We start from the raw sequence: 17,510 nt of genomic DNA, 5'->3' as shown, positions 1-17,510 counted from the left end.
GTAGATCTTTATCTGTGACTCAGGAGTCTCATGTCTTCTGCCAACATCTTATATAACTGTGGCAGACAACTTTCTTAGCTTGGAAGTAAGGTAGGATCTGAGACCCTTCACAGTTCTTGACAGTTGTTGTGTAGAAGTTCTGAACTTGCAGAGCCAGGCAGAACTTTTGCTGTCACTAAATGTTTGCTTTAGTCTGCTCTTTCTCACCTAAACTCTTTTCCTCCAGGTTTGTGCAATGGCGTCAGCTAAGCTGAATACCCTTCTTCAGACCAAAGTGATTGAAAATCAGGATGAAGCATGTTACATTTTAGGGAAGCTGGAACATGTTCTAAGTCAATCAATCAAGGAACAAACAGAAATCTATTCATTTTTGATTCCCCTTGTCCGTACCCTGCTTTCCAAAATTTACGAGCTTCTCTTCATGAGCTTACACCTGCCTTCTTTACCTTTTACTGATGGTAGCTCCTCATTTTTTGAAGATTTTCAAGAATATTGTAATTCAAATGAATGGCAAGTTTATATTGAAAAATATGTAAGTTTTGTCTTTTTTGAGCAAGATTTTTCTAACATCATTTTTGTAGAAGTATATATTAAATTTTGTATGTTCTTCTTTTTATAAGATTGTACCTTATATGAAGAAATATGAAACCCATACATTTTATGATGGTCATGAGAACATGGCACTGTATTGGAAGGATTGTTATGAAGCCTTAATGGTGAATATGCATAAACGAGACCGGGAAGGAGGGGAAAGCAAGCTCAAATTTCAGGTAAAATGTATTAAATGTTTTAATATCCAGCTTTTCATGTTGATTTCAAACACTTAGTATTCAATGAGAGTAATACCAACCCTGAAATTTGAAAATAAATATTATTAGTGTACTTCAAAAAGTTCATTGAAAGGTTTATATTATCTTTTAACACGATTTTCCTGCAAACTTTTTGAAGTAACCTTGTATTTCTCTTGTTTGAAGATTATTTCAGAATTGGTAGAAAAACAGCTGATCAGTAACAACTAAAATTTATTAATAGTAAAATGTTCTATGCATAGTGATTATGTAAAAAGTCTACTAAGCTGATAGTACATGAGTAGATGCCTGTAAGGAGGCTGGATATGTATCAGTGCTTAGAGGGAAATTTATAGCACTGAATGCTTATGTTAGAAAAGAAGAAAGTCCTCAAATTAAAAATTTTAAGTTTTTTTCTGTAAGAAAGTAGAAAAAGAGAAGTAATCTAAACCCATAACAATCAGAAGTAAGAAACAAATAATAAAGAACAGAAATCAATGAAATTGAAAACAGAAAGACAATAGAGAAAAATATATCACACAAAAAAAATGGAGTTTATCCTTGGAACGCAAGGCTGGTTCATCATTTGAAATTCAATCAACATAGTGAAACACATTAACAGACTTATCAAGAAAAACTACATTATCATATCAGTAGATACAGAAAAAGTACGTTACAAAATTCAACATCTATTCATAATCAAGGCTCTTAGCATACTATGAATAGGAAGGCAACTACCTCAACTTCTACAAAAATCCTAAAACTGGCATCGTATTTAGAGTTAAAAAACTGGGTGCTTTTCCCCTAAGATAGGGAACTATGCAGGAATGTCCAGTCTCTCTATTCCTAGTCACTATTGTACTGTAGAAGTAAATCCTAGCAAATGCAATAAGAACAGAAAAAGATTTTAAAGGGCATTCATGTTGGGAAGGAAGAAGTATAACTTTTCAGATAACATAATTCTGTATGTAGAAAATCCCAGGAATCTACCAAAAACCTCCTATAATTAATAAGTGAGATTAGCAAGTTTGTAGGACATAAAATCAATATACAGAATTAAATTATATTTCTATACAATAGCAATGAACGATTAGAAACTGAAATTTTTTTTAAATGCTATTTAGAATAGCTCTAAAAAGAGTAAAACACTTAGGTATTACTTATATATGTGCCACAAACTATAAAATGCTAATGAAATAAAGAAGACCTAAATAAATGGAGAGACACTGCATTTATGAAGTAGATGACACAATAGTCTTAAGTCATCTTAAGATATAAATTCTCCCCAAATTGATCAGAAGAATTAATGCAATTCCAATAAAAATCTTAAGAGGATTTTCTATACATATAGACATGTTCATTCTAAAACTTACATGGGAAGAAAAAGGAATTAGAATAACCAAAGCAATTTTAGGAAAGAACAAAATTGGAGGACTTACACTACTATTTTAAGATACAATATAAAGTTTCAGTAGTCATAACAGGTTGAAATTGGCAAAGAATATACACATAGACCAATGGAATAAGTAGAAAATCCAGAAATGGAGACACAAATATGATCAAGTGATATTTGATAAACATACAACAGCAATTCAATGAAGAATGAACATTCTTTTCAACAAATGATGATGAAACAATTGGATATCGATCTATATTTTAAAGTATCTTGACTTTCACTTCACAATACATATAAAAATTAACTCAAAGTGGATTATAAATTTAAATGTAAAATCTGAACCTTTAAATCTTTTAGAAAGAATCATAGAAATCAATCTGTGATCTTAGGTTAGAGTTCCTAGATAAGACACCAAAGCTATGATCCATAAGAGAAAAAAGTTTATAAATTGAACCTCATCAAAATTAAAAAGCTTTTGCTCTTTGAAGGACACTATCATAGAATAAAAAAACAAGCCATGGGCTGGGAGAAAATATTTGCAAATAACAGTGGACAAAGGACATGTGTCCAGAGTATATAAAGAATCCAAAAGACTCACCAATAAGAACACAACACAATTAAAAAATGGGCAAAATATTTGAAATTAGGATGATGAGAATATAACATTACATATCTGTTAGAATGGCTAATATTAAAAATACTCATAATATCAAGTGTAAAATCCTGTAGAACTGACTTTTCGAGAGTAGTTATGGAAGTTAAAAGACAGTTGAATGGCATCCTTTCACTGCTGAAAGGAAAAACACCTTGCTCATGTAGAACTCTATACCTAGCAAAAATAACATTCAAAAATGAAGGTAAGGCCTTTCCCACCACCAATGGCTGTAGCAGCAGCTTCAGCACCTATACCATGGAGCTGCTATTTGCTCCAAAGCACCCTTTATGTTGTTGCTACCTGCCACCCAAGTAGCAGTGTGTGGACTCAGGGTCATCTGGCAGTTCAGATGCAGACCAGATTCATATCACAGCCATGGCTACAGAATATGGAGCAGATAGAGTACATCCTCTGCTGCAGTTGCCAAAATGAGGATCCAGCCAGTAACAGCATTCTGTATCTGCATGTAAGCTTGCTTCAACCTGAGAGAATAGTTGTTGTTTGTTTTTACTGCCATTCAGATACATATTCAGGAAGAGTATTTTGGAGGAGTTTTTCTGTTATATCAAGGGATCCACAAATACCAAAGAATGCTCTTCCAAGAGAATAAAGATCTTGAGGATCAGTGGTTCCCAAACCTTTTTACCAGCCTGTTATTTTCTTTCATTGCAGAACATTTAGGCATAGCTTATGGCTTTTCAGTGGAGATACTCTAGGGGAGAATACAAAAAAATGAATTCATGTTATTGTATTCTAGTAATAAACCAACTGCCAATTATTGACATGATCAAAATCAACTCTAATGGCAGAACAATCATTACATGAGTTTAGAATTCAGAATATCTTTCTTTGATGGTACCACATCTATGCCATGTCCTTCGCCAGTTTGGTGTAGTGAACAGTGAGCTGTCCTACCAGCTGTAGCAGAGATTAAGAGACATTGGCCTTACATTACTGTCTGCTCCCAGATCACCTACATGACTTTTTAGGTAACATGCATGAAGCCAGTGAACATTACATACCTTTGGAGGTGTTTGTCTTTTCATGAGTTACAATGGATAGTGTTTCAGCAAGGACCAAGCTAAAAATCTTCCAAGATTCGAAATAACTGGCAACTTTAAGGCTGAGGCCATGCAGCTTAAAGGCTTCATTTCTCATCCAGCCTTCAAAATGGAAATAACTATTGGAAGTGCCTTTAAAGAAGTTCATTTTGAATGCCATAATTAGTTTTTAGGGGTTGGTCTGGCTGCCCCATAAAAAGTTTCTTCTTGTCAAAAGTGGCTAGACTCTCAAAAGTAATTAGGCCTGAAATAGTTACTGTTTATCATTATGAACTATTAGGGATTTTGTGAGAGTCTGTATTAGAAAAGTAGGAAATTCATTATTTAGATAATAAAAGGCTTTGAGCATGTCCAGTTTATTAGAATAGGTAGAAAATGTTTATGAAATGAGAGAAAGTACAACCTCTATCAAAAGCACGTGCATATAGTTCAAACATATTTATTGTTGGTTATTTTTTTAATTTTTGAAAAATATAAATAGATTGTAGCTAGAATTATATAATGTTTCATCAAATAACGTGATTCTAATGGAATAACAATAGCTTGTTGGTTACCAGCTTCTTTCCCATACTGCATGACTTTGTCAAATATTTTAAATTATGGCATTAAAACATAAATATACCTGTACATATATGGTTTAATGTTCTTATTTATTGCTGTTTCTTTCAGGAGATTTTTGTAGAGCCATTTAATCGAAAAGCACGCCAAGAGAACTTGAGGTATAATAATATGCTTAAACAACTTAGCAGTCAACAGTTAGCCACTCTTAGACGCTGGAAGGCAGTAAAGCTCTATCTTACATGTGAAAGGGGACCTTGGGCTGAAAGGTAAAATAATAATATTATTTATTAATTACTCTTTTTTCTTTAGAACTCTGGTCCAGGACTTTTGGAGCCAATCTTCTCTTCATTCCATTTTTAACAATGTTCAGTTTATGATTGCTTTTAATTAATTTATTGTCCTTTGAGAATTACAGGTCTTAGATCATTAGTGGTTTATGTGTATGTGTTTTTCATCATGCAGTTACTTCCGTTCCTTTTATGCTGTGATAAAAAGTTTATTGGCCTTTAGACTCTTAGTAAGTGTGGAACCAGTGTACTTCTGTCTTTCTGACACCACCTCTTTGAGCTAGGTCTAATGATGCTGTGTGTATAAATATTTTACAGTTTATTTGATTGATCCTAAGTCACTTCTGTTTTGCTGAATGATATTGTCTTTTTATTTACAGCCCTTTTTTAATGTGGTAGAATACACATAACATAAAATTTACCATTTTAAAATGTACAATTCTGGTGGCATTAAGTACATTTATAATGTTGTACAATCATTACCACTGTCTAGCTTCAGAATATTTCTATCACCCCAGAAGGAAACACTGTACCTATTAGTCACTCCACATTACCCCCTTCCTTAGCCCCTGGCAACCACCAATCTGCTTTCTGTCTCTGTGATTTGCCTTTTCTGGATATTTTATATGAATGGGATCATACAATATGTAGCCTTTTGTGTCTGACTTCTTTCACTTAGCATAATGTTTTCATTATGTTGTAACATGTATTAGTTCTTTATTCTTTTTTACAGCTGAATAATAGTTATGGATATACCTAACACCTTTTGTTTATCCATTCATCAGTTGATAGACATTTAGGTTGTTTTTCACTTTTTGGCTATTGTGAACAGTGCTGCTATGAACATTTATGTACAAGTGTTTGTTTAAACACCTGTTTTTAATTCTCTTGGGTAAATACCTATGAGTAGAATTTCTGGGTCATATGGTAATTCTGTTTAACTTGCTGAGGAATCCCCAAACAGTTTTCCATAGCAGCTGCATCATTTTATGTTCCCAACAGCAATGTACGAGGGTTCCAGTTTCTCCACATTCTTACCACTGCTTGTCATTTTCTGATTTTTTTATTATGGCTCTCCTAGTGGGTGTGAAGTAATATCTTATGATTTTATTTTCCATTTTCCTAATGATTGATGATATGGAGTATCTTTTCATGTGCTTGTTGGCCTTTTGTATAACTTCTTTGGAGAAATGTCTCTCAAGTCCTTTGCTCATGTTTAAATTGGATTATTTGACTTTTTATTGAGTTGTAAGAGTTTAGTATATTCTCAATAATAGACCCTTATCAGATCTATGATTTGCAAATATGTAGGTTATCTTTTCACTTTCTTGATAGTAGCCTTTAATTCGGAAAAGTTTTTAATTTTGATGAAGTCCAACTTATCTATTTTTTTCTTTTGTTGCATGTGTTTTTGGTGTCATATCTTAAGAAATCATTCTCAAGTGCAAGTCATGAAGATTTATCCCTGTCTTTCCTTCTAAGAGTTTTATCTGTTATATTTAGATCTTGGATCCATTTGCAGTTATGTTATCTTTATTTGTAGTAAAATTGTTATTTTATTTTGAAAACTATGTTTAGAAATATAAATTCATTGTATAGCTAGTTAATGACTTTCATTTAGAGTAAAGGTATCAAGCCATAAGTCTCAAAGTTCATGTTCAAATCTTATTTCAGCTACATATAAGCCTCGTGACACCTTGGGCAAATAAGTTGGCCTGACTTAGATTCCTCATTAGAAACTGCAGCTGTGCATACTCACTTTGATTTTTTCAGAGTTGTTTGGATCAAATGAGATAATAAGTGTGAACATTTTTATAAAATCATGCTAAAAAATGTAGTGTACTTGACACTTTTTTACACTATTTCAGTCAACTAGTCTTTGTAATTTAAGAAATAATTTTACTTGTTTGCTTATGAATATTCTTAGGAAACAGAATCCAGTTCACTGGAAACTAGCTAATGTAGAAAATTATTCCCGCATGAGACTTAAACTGGTGCCGAATTATAATTTCAAAACCCATGAGGAAGCTAGCGCCTTAAGAGATAATCTAGGTGAGTTCCAATGATTGTTTATTTGTTGAAGATAGTGAGGGTGTTGGGTGGGTTGGTTATTGTTGTTTTATTAATTGTTTTAAAATTGTTTACTTATGAAGGAAAAGAGGTATTTTATAATTGATATTTAAATGGTTTTATGTGTTCAGTACTGTTACATTTGGCCCAAATCCAGGATGGCATCATATTTCCATTGATTGTAATTTTGCAAAGGAAAAAAATTTTTTAATTATAAAATTATACTGTACTTCATATGAATTGCTGTGTCTCTTATAGTGAAACAATGTCCTTTTCCCTTAGTATTTTTTGCTCATTCAAGACTGAAGCTAATGTTAATGTTAGATATAATTAGAATTCTTAGCAATCCTTCAGGCCTTTCTTTTTTAACCTATTTTTATAGAACTCTTGATCCTTAGTATCCTAGATGGGCCAATGCCTTTTTCTAGAAAAAGATACTTTAAAATATTTAGACTGGCAAGATTTCAAAATAGATTTTAAGGGGTTTCTACAACTCTTTAGGAAACCCTTCCTTTCTAACCATCTCACTTGTCATCTCTCCCTTTTTGAAGATAGGTTTGTGAAATTCCCCAAAATGTTGTTTGTCAAGAGTCATTGGTAGGGCTGGCCAGTTAACTCAGTTGGATAAGCACAGTGCTAGTAACACCAAGGTCCAGGATTTGATCCTTCTACTGGCCAGCTACAAAAAAAAAAAAAAAAAAAAAAGAGTCATTGGCAAGTCATATGTGTGCTAAATTGTCGTTACTTTACCATAGCCACCTCTGCACCTTATATTCAATGACTAGATTATAGATAAAATGAGTACTAACTTTTAGGTCTTATTTTTTCAATTGCCTTAACATATTGGTCAATGCATTTGATGCCATAAAATTAATTGAGAGAGCCATGTTGCCTGCCATATAGGGTGTAACATTCTAAAATAAGTCAGATACAGTAAGTGATTTTTTTCTTAATGCAAAATAATGGCCCTGTTCAATACAAACACTAACTTTGAGTGTTTATTGCATAGCAATAGCCAATTATTTATAGCTTCTCCTCTCTGTAAGTAATTTGACACTCTTATACTTTTCCTCCTCCTTGAAATTTAACTATCCTTATCACCCAGCAAACGTCTTTTAATGAATGACTTTAAACTAGTAATTAAGGAATAGTGTTCTCTATTATTTTCTTGACTTTCCAAGAAATCCCACTCCAGAAAATTAACTCTCCCTCTTCTTCTCCTTCTTATCCCTCTACACATACATACAGATATAATTTTATGTCTCTTTTTCGTGGTCTCAATTGTTTTATGTCCAGGAAAACCAATGTCCTTTTCTCTCTCTTTTTTTTTTAATTGAATCGTAGTTGATTATACGTATTTTGGGGATTTGATGTTGACATATGTTGATCAAATCAATATTACTAGTATGTGTATTGTTACAAATTGTACTTATTCTTTGTGCCCCTTGTCCAATCTCTCCCTATCCTCCTCTTCCTCCCCCCTCCCACCAGTGATAATCCTAGATTTCTTCTCTCCTTCTGAAAGAATAATGGTTACTCTGCTGATTTGTTGCCTAGATGATCTGTCCAATGCTGAGAGGGGTGTTCAGGGCCCCCAATATTATCGTAGAGCAGATGCTTCTTCTGTCACTCTGAAATGGGCTTTGTGGAGAGAGACATTCTCTTCTTTATCTCTGCTGGTGACTCTCCTTGTGTCAAAGCACTCCACTGGCTGGTGGATCATCTGCATGGTGGTTGTGATGTCTAGCCACTTTCCCGGCAGCCATAGTTATTGTGGTGGGTATGGTGGGCCACCCACGTGGAGGTGATGTTTTTGGCATGCTCCTTGGTGCTGGTGGTATGCCTGGTTGTGAGGGGGTCCAGATCCTGGTTCCATACCTCAGGTCCCCTGGCGGGCCCTGAGGTACTAGTGGTGTGCCTGGGCCGGAACTAATTTTTTCTCCTTTGCTTACTTCTGAAATGGGGGAACTTCCTGTGGGGACCAGTACTTGAGCTGTGTGGTTGAGCTAAATTGCTGCTTTGCTGCTGTTTCCCTAGGGAAGGCTTTTTTTGCAGCTCAGAGTTTAATGGTTGACCTTAGAGGTACTTCTGGCTTTCGAGAGACTCGGTGCACCTGGGTTGTATAGAAACTCTGATCTGGGTCTGAGTCTTTTTTTCATCAGACTACACCCTATGCAATTCTATATTCCTGACCAGTCTCCTCTGAGTGGTCCTGCACTGATTGGATGGCGGATCGGCTGACCTTGCTGTGTCCCCGTGTTCCCCGGTGGGCCCATCTCCACCATAGCCTGTGTTCCAAACAGTTTCCATGGGACAGGCCCTGTGCTGGTTCCTTGCAATGACTCACTGGGCTCTGGATGGCTCCTTTTTCCATTTGTTCTGGCTCCTCACTCCTGTGTGGGTCCATAGGAACACTATTAGTGATCTTGCTGTCCTGGGGGCCACCCAGTCCCTTTTCTCCCCGGCTGCCTCCAAGCAATTCCATCTGAAGGGCACAGCTGAGGCTTTTGCCAGCTCCTGCTCCATGCACTCAGCAGCTCCAGGCCTTAAAGCAGCCACAGAACAAAAGGTTCCGAGCACTTTTATCTTTCTCTCATCGTGGCTTCTCCTGCCTTCCTGAACTCCGTAGGTCTCTCTTCCTCTTCTCCTGAGCTTCAGTGGCCCCAGCTTGGCTGTTGTTACATTTTTTTTTTTTTTTTTTGTCTTTTTGTCTTTTTTCGTGTCCGGCAACGGACCGCAACCCTCAGTGTTATGCCCGTACCGGACCGGGACCGGCTACGGGATCGCAACCCTCAGCATTGCCCCCGCTCCTCGCTCAGCCAGTGAGCGGCCAGTCTGTATGTGGGATCTGAACCCTCGGCAGGAGCGCCACCGCGCTTCCCAAGCGGCGCACTGTAGCAGTGTGCCACCGGGCCGGCCCGTTACGTTTTTATAGCAGTAAATTTGTTGATTCGTGGGAGAGAGTGATGCTGGGGACCATCTATTCTGCCATCTTGACTGGAACTCCCCTTTCTCTTTTTTATCTGTTTTTCTCATTACCGCTTTTAAAAATTTACCCAAAGTATGATGGTGATAATAAAACTGTATATAACAAAAAATATATACATCTCAACGTGAAATTGGAAATAGTAAGAAAAAAAAAAAAACAGTGATATCAATCTTTAAAACCTTTAAAGTTCCCTGAAATGCATTTCACTTCAGAATTAACTGCCAAATGTCATACCTACTCTTTTTGTGTGTGTGTCCATATAAATATTTTTTATTAGCTGCCAGAATTCATGGTGTCATTTTAAAAAATATATATATATTTTCTTGTTTTGTTTTGTTTTAGTTACCCCAGAACTGCTTTGTAAGCAACCCATTGCAAAAATACAGAATAGTGTACATTATGGGTTAACCTACAAAGTTTACCATTATTCATAATATTATTTTTGACGGAAAATCCATTATGAATTCTAAACATCTGATTTGTGAAGTATTTTTGGACACACCCCCTTGAATAGTCAAAAAAAAAAAAGTATATTCTTAAATGTATCATTAAAAATATTTGGTTTAAGACAACTTTTTTGTCCATACTTCTTCATTAGACTTGCTCTTTTTTTTTCCTTTTTGTCTTTTTTCGTGACCGGTAACGGGATCGCAACCCTCAGTGTCGTGCCCGTACCGCGACTGGCAATGGGATCGCAACTGTTGGTGTCGCGCCCGCACTGCGCTCAACCAGTGAGCGGACCGGTCTCTATATGGGATCCAAACCCTTGGCGGGAGTGCCACCGCACTCCCAAGTGCCGCACTCTACCAAGTGCGCCACCGGGCCGGCCCAGACTTGCTCTTTTCTGACTGCCAAATTTAACAACTTATTTTTAGTTCTCCCATTACTTCCATGGTTTCTGAAGCATTTAGTAGTTACCCTCCACTGTCAGTGTATTTCTTTCTTAGCTCTGTTGTGTAACCTCCTACTTTTCATACTAATGTTTAGTCTTTTTTTCTAAAACCTTTATCCTGTTTGCCTTATAAATGATGGTGTTCAGTAAAAGTAGTTACTAACTTGTTCTAGGGAAAGTGTGAGCTGGTACTTCCCACTGTAGAAGATGTCATCAACGCAGATTTACACAGAAAAACGCACCTGTACATTAGGTTGATTAATTTTACGTGTTAACATTTTGATACCATTTGAGAAGTTAAGGATTTGTCATCTTTGTGGTGTTATGTTATTTATATTTATAATGTTATTTATAGTTATTTGCAGTAGCAGTGTTATTTATTATGAATTACTTTTATTTCTCATAAATGAAATGTCTATTCGTAGTTAAATATAAAATGTTTTTCCAGTCCTGTATATAAATTATGAATATATTTGTATTACTATTCTCATGCCAGTTAGATAGTGGGTAAATGTATGATAATGATAGCTACCATTTGTTTTTATTTAATGCGTAGCAGGTATTTAACATGTATTACCTTTCATAAGAGCCCTGTGGTGAATTCTTCATTTCACAGTTAAGAAAACATAGATTCAGAGGAGTCATATGTCTAATAAATAGCAGAACAGAATTGACTCTAGGTTTATCATTTCACAGCCCATATCATTTCCATTACACCAACCCTGCCTTCCTACAAAATGTTTAGTTTATGAAATATATTACATTTATTGCATGTACATCAGAATTATCTATTACATTCCATGTGCTCTAGAAAGTAATACTTCAGCTCTTAGTCTATGTATTATCTTCCAATTAAAGACAACTTATCATGTGTTCTTTCTTAGTATTTCTTTAGTACAAATGCACAGTAAAAAATAGTTCTATTACATTAAAACAATGAGAATAATTCTTTCCCTTACTTAATTATTAGCATGCTTTAGAATTAAATATGATTAAAGAGAGTACTTGGCCTATTTCGGAAACAAATAATGCCATCATTAAAAATAGAAATTTTTAAATATCTATATTTTTTAAACATTTATTCCTTTTACCACATGTATAGCAATTTTTAAAATTATCATCAAACATCATATATTACTCTAAATCAAAATACCTCCTTTACTTATAATACACTTATTATTATCATATAATTAACAGTCAAATTACAGAAGGGCTATAATATTATTTTTTACTTTGTGTTTAATAGATATTTTGTGTTAAACAGGTATCCAACACTCACAGCCTTCCAGTGATTCACTGCTTTTGGAAGTAGTAAAACAAGTAAAAGTTAGTGATATGGAGGAGGATAAATTAGACCTTCCTGAAGAGGACATAACAGCCAGAGTAAATATGTATGTATAAGTATTTGAAAGAATTTAAAATTATTTCGTTCTGAGAAATGGAATTATAAAACTGTGGAAGATATTGGCTTGAAATTCTAACGCTATGTATTTCCAAGGTCTGACAGTTAATTCTATATCTGCTTTTAGGAGTCTATCAGTGTTAACTGAGATTATTGAGGAAGGCTTCTCAGAACTGGGATAACTTGGAGGTAGACCTTGAAATTAGAAAATATTTTTAACCTAATCATAAAGAAAACGTTATATGACATTTGTGAGATGCAGCTGAAGCTATGTTTAGATAGAAATGTACATCACGAAATATAAATCTTTAAGCAGAAGAAAGAAAACTATAAAGATAAAAGTAGAAATCCATGAAAGAGAAAACCAATAAACAGAAAGAAAGATTGAAGAAAATAAAAACTGGTTATTAAATAACAAAAAACAGAAACCTCAAGCCAGACTGATTAGGAATAAAAGAAAGACAACATAAATTGCCAATATCATGAATGAAAGAGGACAGATATAACTACAAATATTAAAATGATTAAAAAGGAACACTAATGACAATTTTATGCCAATAACTTTGACAACTTAAGTGAAATGGACAAATAAATTCCTTGAAAGACAGACACAAATTACCCAACCTCCCTCAAGAATAGATAACCTGAATAGCCTTAGATAGATTTTTAAATTCTGAATTTTTAGTTTAAAAACTTCCCTAAGCAAATATAAAATATATTCATTTTCTCATCTCTCTTTTGTGTTACTTTTGTCATGTATATTAAACCTTTATGTGTTATAAGCCCAACAATGCAGTTTTATTGTTACTGTTTTATGCAGTTGTCTTTAAATTAGTTAAGGGAAGAAAAGAGAAAAATATATATTTATTTATACTTTCTTTTATATATACCTACATAATTACCATACTTGTGCACTTTCTTTGTGTGCATTCAGTTACCATCTGGTATCATTTCCTTTCACCCTGAAAGACTTCTGTTCTTATTTCTTATAAGGAAGGATTCATAGCCACAAATTCTGTCTGTTATCTGAGGTTTTTTTTTTTTTTTTTAATTTAGATATACTTCGCCTAGCATAAAATTTACCATTTTAAAGTGTATAATTCAGTGGGTTTTTAATGTATTCACTAGGTTGTGCAACCATCATCACTATCTAATTCCAGAACATTTCTATCACCCCAGAAGGAAATCATGTACCTTTTAGTATTCAATCCCATCCTACCCCTTCCCTGCATATGCCCTGGCAACCACTAATCTACTTTCTGTCTCTGCATATTTGCCTATTTTGTACATATCCTATAAATCCTACAATATTTGGCATTTTGTGTCTGGCTTGTTTCATTTGACATAATGTTTTCAAGGTTCATCCATGTTATAACATTTAATAGTACTTCATTCTTTTTTATGTCTGAATAATATTGTAGTTATGGATATACCACATTTTGTTTATCCATTCATTAGTCAATGGGTATTTAGGTTGTTTGCACTTTTTGGCAATTATGAATACTATTCCATGAATATTCATGTACAAGTTTTTGTTTGAACATATGATTTTAGTTATCTTGGGTATATACCTTGGAGTAGAATTGTTGGTTCATGTGGTAATTCCATTTAACCTGTTGAGGAATTGTCAAACTTTTTTTTACAATGACCACACCCTTTTACATTCCCACCAGCAGTGTGTGAGGGTTCTAATTTCTCTACATATACCCCAACTCTTGTTATTTTCCTTGTGTTTTTAAAAAATTGTAGCCATTCTAGCGGGTTTGAAGTGGTATCTAATTTGCATTTCCCTAATGACTAATAATATTGAGCATCTTTTCATGTGCTTGTTGTCCATTTATATATGTTCTTTGGAAAAATGTCTATGCATATCTTTTGCCCATTTTTAAATTGTGTTATTCATCTTTTTATTATTGAGCTCTACTTTTTATATATAATAGATACAAGTCCCTTATCAGATATATGATTTGCAAATATTATCTCCCATTGAATGGGTTGTCTTTCACTTTCTTAATGATGTCTTTTGATGCACAGAAGTTTCTGATTTTGATGAAATCCAATTTATCTAATTTTTTTTGGTCTCTCAGGCTTTTGGTGAAGATGTAAGAAATGAATGCCTAATCCAAAGCCATGCAGATTTACTCCTATGTTTTCTTCTAGTTTTATACTTTAGCTCTTACATTTAGGCCTTTGATCCATTTGGGGCTTATTTTTATATATGGTGTGATGTAGGGGTCCAAATTCATTCTTTTGCATGAGATTATCAAGTTATTCCAGCACCATTACCTTCATTTATAAAGGACAGTTTTGCTGGATATAAAATTCTTAGTTGATAGGTTTTTTTTTTTTTCTTTCATTATTTTGAATATATTCAACCTACATTGTTTCCGATTAGAAGTGTGATGTTAGGGCCGGCCTGGTGGCGCACTGGAGAGTGCACCGCTTGGGAGCGCAGCGGCGCTCCCGCCGAGGGTTCGGATCCCATGTGGAGACCGGTTCCCGCTCACTGGCTGGGCGCGGTGCGGGCGCAACACCGAGGGTTGCGATCCCGTTACCGGTCAGTAAAAAAAGGAAAAAAAAAAAAAAAGAAGTGTGATGTTAATCTCACTGTGATTCTCTGTGTGTGATGAGTTATTTTTTCACTTGGTACATTCAGATTATTTTTGTCCTTGGCTTTCAACCTTGACTATGTGTCCACATGTAGATATCTTTGTATTTATCCTACTTGGAGTTCATTGACCTTCCTAGATGTGTAGATTAGTTTTTTCATCATATTTGGGAATTTGTCAAACATTATTTCTTCAAATATTTTTTTGGCCCTTTTTTCTCTTTTCTCCTTCTGGAATTCCCATTGCACTTATGTTGTTTCACTTGATGGTGACCCTTTGAGGCTCTTACATTCTGTTTGATTCTTTTTATTTTTGTGTTCTTCAGATTGGACCATTTTTTTATTGATCTATCTTCAAGAGCCTTGCTTCTTTCTCTACAGATTCAAATGTGCTGTTGAGTCCTTCTGGTGAATTTTTCATTTTGGTTATTGTACTTTTCAACTCTAGAATGTCCATTTGTTTCTTTTTTTTTTTCATTTAAATTTATAAAATTTCTCTTTATTGATAGTCTCTATTTGACTAGGTTTCATTGCCATAATTTGCTTTAGTTCCTTAAACTAGTCTTCTTTCATCCATATGATGTATTATGACAGCTACTTTGAAGTCTTTGCCTGCTAAGGGGAGAGAGTTCCTTTTTGCCGATTTAGTGTTTATGGTTCATACTTTCTTATTTCTTTGTATGTCCCTTAGTTTTTGTAAAAACTATACATTTTAGACAATAAACTTCACCGAGTCTGGTTTCTGATCTCCTCCTTTGATGTTGTGTTGTAGTTGCTGTTGTGTTTTTGTTTGTTTAGTGACTTTCCTAGACTAATTCTATGGAGTCTGTTTTACCTACAGTGTGTTACAGTGATGTCTCTTTCATTGGCGTTTGTTTTGGTTTTTCTTTTAAAACCTGGCCTAATAGAGATTATCTCGGGGTCAGCATAACTTGGTAGTCAGCCAATGATTGGTTAGAGGTTGTATTTCAACACTTTGATCCAGTAAGACTGCCACCCTTTGCCAATGGATCTGTGTGTGAATTAGGGAATGCATTCAGAGTTCTTGATTTATATATTTGCCCTGACGTTTACTTTCTGTGTTTGTAAAGCCTCATATTCAGCCAAGAGTGAGTAGCTATGTCCCAAATATATAATTTGTTTAAATCATAAACTACATGTGGTAGCTATTTCCTTAGAACTTACTTTAATGTTACAAATTGACCAGGTTCACTAGTATCCTTTGTTGGCATAACCAGGATTTTTGTTGATATAATTTAAATTTTTTTTTAGATTTTCTTGATTATTTTCAGGGATATGGGGTAGGGGTAGTTATATAAGGAACTATCTTGGCTAGTTATTTAGTCAGGCTTTTGACTGAAATTTTTTCCTTTCTTCAGTGACTAATGAATTTAATGATTGTTAGGCTCATTCATTTTAAACTGAAGGAACAATTCTATCATTGATTATAAATAAGCTTTTTCTTAGGTTATTCATTGCTACATTTATCACTCTAAATATTGGAATTTCTCTGTTTAGTAAAACTTCTTTCCAATAATTCCTTTTTTTTTTTTTTTAAAGCTTAGCTTTAAGGGTTGCAATATTACCAGCTAAGTTGGTGTTACTTGCAGAGCTTACTCATAGAAATCCATTGGAAACATAATTAGACTTAGTCATTGCTATCCTGGACATAAAGGAGATGTGAAATATCTAGGACCAGAGAGCAGCTGTCTGAAAAGATTTACTTGAATAACATCATGTGAGTGGTAGGAGTTTCTATTTCTGTGTTTGTCAGTTAACGTCACCTAGGCCACAAGAAGACTGTCCTTTTCCAGTTACTCTGTGCAACAAATATAAATGATAACATTCCTCCTAATACAAGGTGACTTCACTTTAAGTAAAGTATGGCAATAGCAGCTCTTTGTATTATCTCCAGTTCCATTGTCATGAGGATGCTGTGATTGTGATGCTCTAGTTTCAGTCACTCTTGAAGTCTCATTTTACGTTTTAAGAATCTATTAGTACTTCTAATAGTGATTTACAGAGCACCACTAATAATGCAATCTTTTATCCACAGATTCATATATTCACTGGGTCAATTCATATCTCCCAGAATATAACTAAAATGACATTACCAATATTGCTGCGTTTTTTAACTGTCATCTGTCAGTTGTATTAAAGATTCAATATGTTTTGTTTTAAGGGATCATATAAAATTTAAATGTAAAGCATATTTTTTAAGAAACAATCATTGGGTAATAAAAATATTTGGACACTAATTTAGTATGCAGTCAAATATTTCTCAGAGTTTATTCAAATACTCTTTCTTGGATATTAATTTTACAGACATGAGACTTATATTTGAATATGATATTCTTTTCCATTTAAGCCAAATAAATTGTTGGGTGTTTTTTGTTTGTTTTTTGTTTTAACAGTGATGAGAAAGAAGAACAGGATCAAAAAGAAAAATTGATATTGACAGAAGACTGTGAACTCATTACAATAATTGATGTAATTCCTGGCAGATTAGATATCACTACTCAACACATTTATTTCTACGATGGCAGCATTGAAAAAGAAGATGGTGAGGAGTTCTGGGAAAATAATTTCTTTTTTTCAGTAATTAATTTCAGTTTATCAGTCATGAATGAGAAGAAGAAGAAAGCAAGTAAGATAAGACTGTGAAGTTGTGGTCTATCATGTAAAAGGAGAAATGGAAACTCAGTATTGGGTTAAATATATTAATGTATTTTAAGAGATTTGGCTAGAGGAGATTGCTATGAATTTATAAAATGGAGTCTTAATTTTATCATACCTTTGTA

The 17,510-nt window shown here is 34.2% G+C and overlaps 1 protein-coding gene across 1 annotated transcript in view; it reads left to right on the top strand.

Moving 5' to 3' along the window:
* Positions 1–17,510, top strand: part of NBEAL1 (neurobeachin-like 1) — a 173,940-nt gene that overhangs the window by 101,794 nt on the left and 54,636 nt on the right. Inside the window, exons 30-35 of the mRNA XM_008574031.1 lie at positions 227–532; positions 621–770; positions 4,570–4,727; positions 6,676–6,800; positions 11,964–12,090; positions 17,124–17,272. Coding sequence (XP_008572253.1) covers positions 227–532; positions 621–770; positions 4,570–4,727; positions 6,676–6,800; positions 11,964–12,090; positions 17,124–17,272 — 1,015 coding nt within the window. The remainder of the gene's footprint in view (positions 1–226; positions 533–620; positions 771–4,569; positions 4,728–6,675; positions 6,801–11,963; positions 12,091–17,123; positions 17,273–17,510) is intronic.

Source organism: Galeopterus variegatus, unplaced genomic scaffold (assembly GCF_000696425.1).
Source record: "Galeopterus variegatus unplaced genomic scaffold, G_variegatus-3.0.2 Scaffold985, whole genome shotgun sequence".
In the NCBI taxonomy this organism is placed as follows: domain Eukaryota; kingdom Metazoa; phylum Chordata; class Mammalia; order Dermoptera; family Cynocephalidae; genus Galeopterus; species Galeopterus variegatus.
The sequence above is the reverse complement of the archived record's forward strand: the minus strand, read 5'-3'. Positions and strand labels throughout refer to the sequence as shown.